Below are 3911 nucleotides of genomic sequence, written 5' to 3'. Positions count from 1 at the left end.
AAATATAGAAAAATTAATGAAACCAAATGCTGATATTTTGATAATATCAACAGAACTGAAAAAAATAACTAGTCATTGATTCAGAATAAAAGAAGAGACACAAATCACCAATGTCAAGTATAAGAGTGACACTACAGCAATATTTTCAGCTATTAAAAGGTGAATAAGACAAAATAAATCATAAAATGTAAATCAATAAACAGTAATTTAGATGAAATGGAAAAAAACTCAAAAGATATAAATTAACAAATATCACTCAAGAATAGATAGATAACCTGAAAACCTTTGTGTCTATTAAGAAAATTGAATTTGTAGTTAAAAAAGTTCTTCCTACAAAGGGCACTCAGACCCAGATAGCTTCACTACTGAATTATAAATAGCATTTAAATGCCCTTTCATTTTACACAAACTCTTCCAGAAAACAAAGAAGATAGAATACTTCGCAAGTTATCATTTTAAGCTAGAATTTCCCTGATACCAAAACCAGGCAAAGATATTTCAAAACATTAAAGTTCAAAAAAAAAATTGTCCTGGATGCAAAAATCAATCCTTCACAAACTTTTAGTGATTTGAATATGACAACATATAAAAAGAATAATAAGTCATGATTGATCAGGTAAAATATGTGGCTCAACAAAGTCCCAAGAACTACAGTATCGACATAGCCATGCTCCCACCTACAACCCCAAACATTAGCTAAAAGCAGCACTCTTCAGAAAAGGTAGAGTGTGAGAAATGTTGAAAAAGGAACAACACTGAGCTAGGAAACCAGCAGGCCCTGCTCTAGAATGAGTCCTAAGACCCAAACCAAGGTCTCTGATAAAACAGGAGGTGGTGAAAAAACCTGCCAAAAACAGCTAGAACCAAGACGGTCACAAAAAAATGACCTCATTTTACCCTCACTGCTCATGAAACCCTGCTTATAATATATTAGCATAGTAAAAGAAACTCCCACCAGCACCACAACAGTTGACAAGTGCAATTCAACTCCCGGAAATTACACTATATGGTTTAAAAAGAAGTACCCTCAGTTCCTATAACTCCCCATCCCTTTCCCAGAAATCTTATGAATAATCCTTCTTCTACTTAACATAAAATTAAATAGAAGGTATAAAATAAAACCCCAGAAACTCACAAAGACCTACGCTCTGTTGCTTTTTTTTTTATTTTAAAAAGACATTTACTTTAAATATTTTACATATAACATGCATAAAGCATCTGACCAGAGAACTGACGAAATTGCTTCCTTGTGGCCAGAGAGGGTCACCATGGGAGTCCTTGTTAGTCCCAGCTGCTCTGTTTTCTGTTTCTTTCGAGGTCGATTTGTAGATTCCTCAATTTCATCTTCTTCATCTGTAGGCACTGTAGACCAGATCTTTAGCATCTTATCCCAGGAGCCACTGCAAAATTTAGTTCCTGAGCTATCGATGGCTACAGAGACCACACTTCCAGCATGACCTCTGCAGCAGTGTAGGGCTTTTACTTTGTTTCTCTCTACATTCCACTCCCATAAAAGAATAGTCTGATCCATAGAGGCACTCAGTAACAAGCAAGACAAACTGTCTTTTTTCACCCAAGCCACATCTTTTACAACGTCTGTATGTCCCACAATTGTCATTATTGACTTTCCTTCCAAGGACCAGATCCGAGAAGTCTTATCATAAGAACCAGTCAAGATCCATTCCTCTGCCCCTTTAATTGAACTGATCCAGTCATCATGGAATATGCATTGCTCTGGCTGGGGTGCAGTGTACTTTTCTACATATTCTAGTTCCACAACTTCTTCTGATGAGATGTTCTCCAGTTCCGTGTCTTTGACCAATGGCATGCGCAGAAACTGGCCCTTGATAAGGAAATCAAATTCCACATATTTGTGGAACTCATTTTTGTCTTTCAGCAATTTATTGATGATGTTACTAAGATCAGCAATTTCAGAGGCAGCAAGGATTGAGAAGGGAACATCATCTACCGCATATTTCTTGTTATCAGTGTAGAAGCGTGTTTGGAGCTGAGCCATGGCAAGGAGTAGACACAGGACTGGTCCACAGAAACGTATGGGTTAGTGGGAGCTCTTGTCTCTTAGGACTACAAAGAGGCAGCTCAAAATTGGACTGCACAGGTAAGCCAGAAGCTACAGTCGAAACCTGGCCTCCTCTTTCTTTCCTTGGGTCTTCTCAGCAGAAGGCACCACGAGGCTCTCTCTCTGTTGCTTTGAGAGATAGCTGCTGCTCTGCCTGTGGAGCAAGCCTTTCTTCTGTTTCTTTGTTACTATTTTACTCATTAATATTTCAATAAACTTGTTTTTGCTTTACTCTGTTGGCTTGCTTTTGAATTCTTTCCTGCGTGAAGCCAAGAACCCATTTGACTTTCAGACCAGACCCCCCAGTTTTGGGGTCTACTTTCCTGTATCAAAATGAAACATAACTGCTTCCTCTACAGCTTGCCACAAAGCCCATGTAGATAATCACAGCTACCTTCTTGTACCATCCGTTCTATGTTCCCCTTAGACTCTGCCATAACCTTGGTTCAATGGTCTCCTATACTTTGTAATATGATCCAAAATTTTATTCCTTTTGTATCGAAGCCAATAAACCATCATAGTAGTACAAGAAAGGAATAAGACATAGTCTTCCTTCCTTGCCTACCAAAATTAAGCAGTAACACATCCCCCTTAGTGGTCAGTTTCAATCATTTTAGGCAACAGAACAAGCTTGTTTTCTGCCTATTGGCAGGAGGATCTCAAAATATCCAGGACGTAGTGTTAGCTTCTGATAAAATAGAACCATAACTGTATTTCCCATAATCCATGGTGGAAGCATTTCACCATCATGCACTAGGACTTCTAAACACACTGAGATCAAGAGAATAAAAAACACTGAAATAACAAAAGTCGGGGTTACTCCTATCTAAACTTTTTGGTTCCAGGACACCTGTACTCTGACTATGAGAAAATGGTACCATAAATCCATTGGTTTAAAGTATATAGCACTTTCCATAGTACAGCATACTAAACTTAGCCTTAAGCCAGGCATTTCAAGTACGTCAGTCCATATGCTTCTGGGAAATAAAGTGTGTTGGAAAATTAGTGATTTCTCTGTGTATGAACCATTGCCACTCTTCCCTTTACTATAAAATGTGACCCTAGTCAGAAGCAGCATTGAGTGGAATAAATGGCAATGAATGAGCCATTCCATTCATAGGAAAATCCCCATGAAGCTAAAGTTTTATGCTAAAGCTGTCTGAACAGCTTCCATGGGATTCTGTACCACTTGTACAGTGATTTGCTTCTGTTTTCTGGACCTCCTGGAACCCATGGTCATACAATTTCCATTTTGAAGTGAAATGCTGTTGTGCATGTCCAATTTTATTGCTGATTTGATCAAATAATAACCAGTTCTTCATGGACATTTTGGGTCACTTGATGTCTCATAGTCAAAGATTCAGTCCCCACCAAGGCCTAACAGCAAGTCAGGAGCCACTTTGCATATGAAGAATAGTTATTACAAAATAAACCACAGCCTTATTGCAAAACCCTATGGAGGTTTGAGGCTTGCTCAAGGCTCTATATAGCCTATTTATCTAAGTCAGATACTTCCATTAACATTGGGTCTACTGAGTCATAAAACCCAAGCAGTAGGGCAGCTTCCATCCAACCTGGACCTGATTCAAAAATTCTTTCTTGGTTCAGGATCCATTCAAAACTGTAAATGATTCAAGAAACACACTCAAACACTGCTTATGTTACCTAAAAAATCTGAAGTTCCCCACAGATTATTTTTTTCTTTGTACTATGCAATACTATGTGAGAACACGTTTTTCTTTTTTTTTTCACGAAATTAATTTTATTGGATTAAGAATCTAAAATAATTAAAAATTTAGAAGCAAATATTGAAAATATATTTGGGAAGGAT

At 37.7% G+C, this 3911-nt stretch overlaps 1 protein-coding gene across 1 annotated transcript in view; it reads right to left on the bottom strand.

The window, feature by feature from the left end:
- LOC105819696 (ribosome biogenesis protein WDR12-like) overlaps positions 1-2195 on the bottom strand; it is a 9427-nt gene extending 7232 nt beyond the window's left edge. Inside the window, exon 1 of the mRNA XM_012656009.1 lies at positions 1206-2195. Coding sequence (XP_012511463.1) covers positions 1206-2017 — 812 coding nt within the window. The 5' untranslated portion in view covers positions 2018-2195. The remainder of the gene's footprint in view (positions 1-1205) is intronic.
- Positions 2196-3911: the final 1716 nt, after the last annotated feature.

The sequence above is a fragment of the Propithecus coquereli genome, unplaced genomic scaffold (genome assembly GCF_000956105.1).
Source record: "Propithecus coquereli isolate 6110/MARCELLA unplaced genomic scaffold, Pcoq_1.0 Scaffold114, whole genome shotgun sequence".
Classification (NCBI taxonomy): Eukaryota; Metazoa; Chordata; class Mammalia; order Primates; family Indriidae; genus Propithecus; species Propithecus coquereli.
The sequence above is the reverse complement of the archived record's forward strand: the minus strand, read 5'-3'. Positions and strand labels throughout refer to the sequence as shown.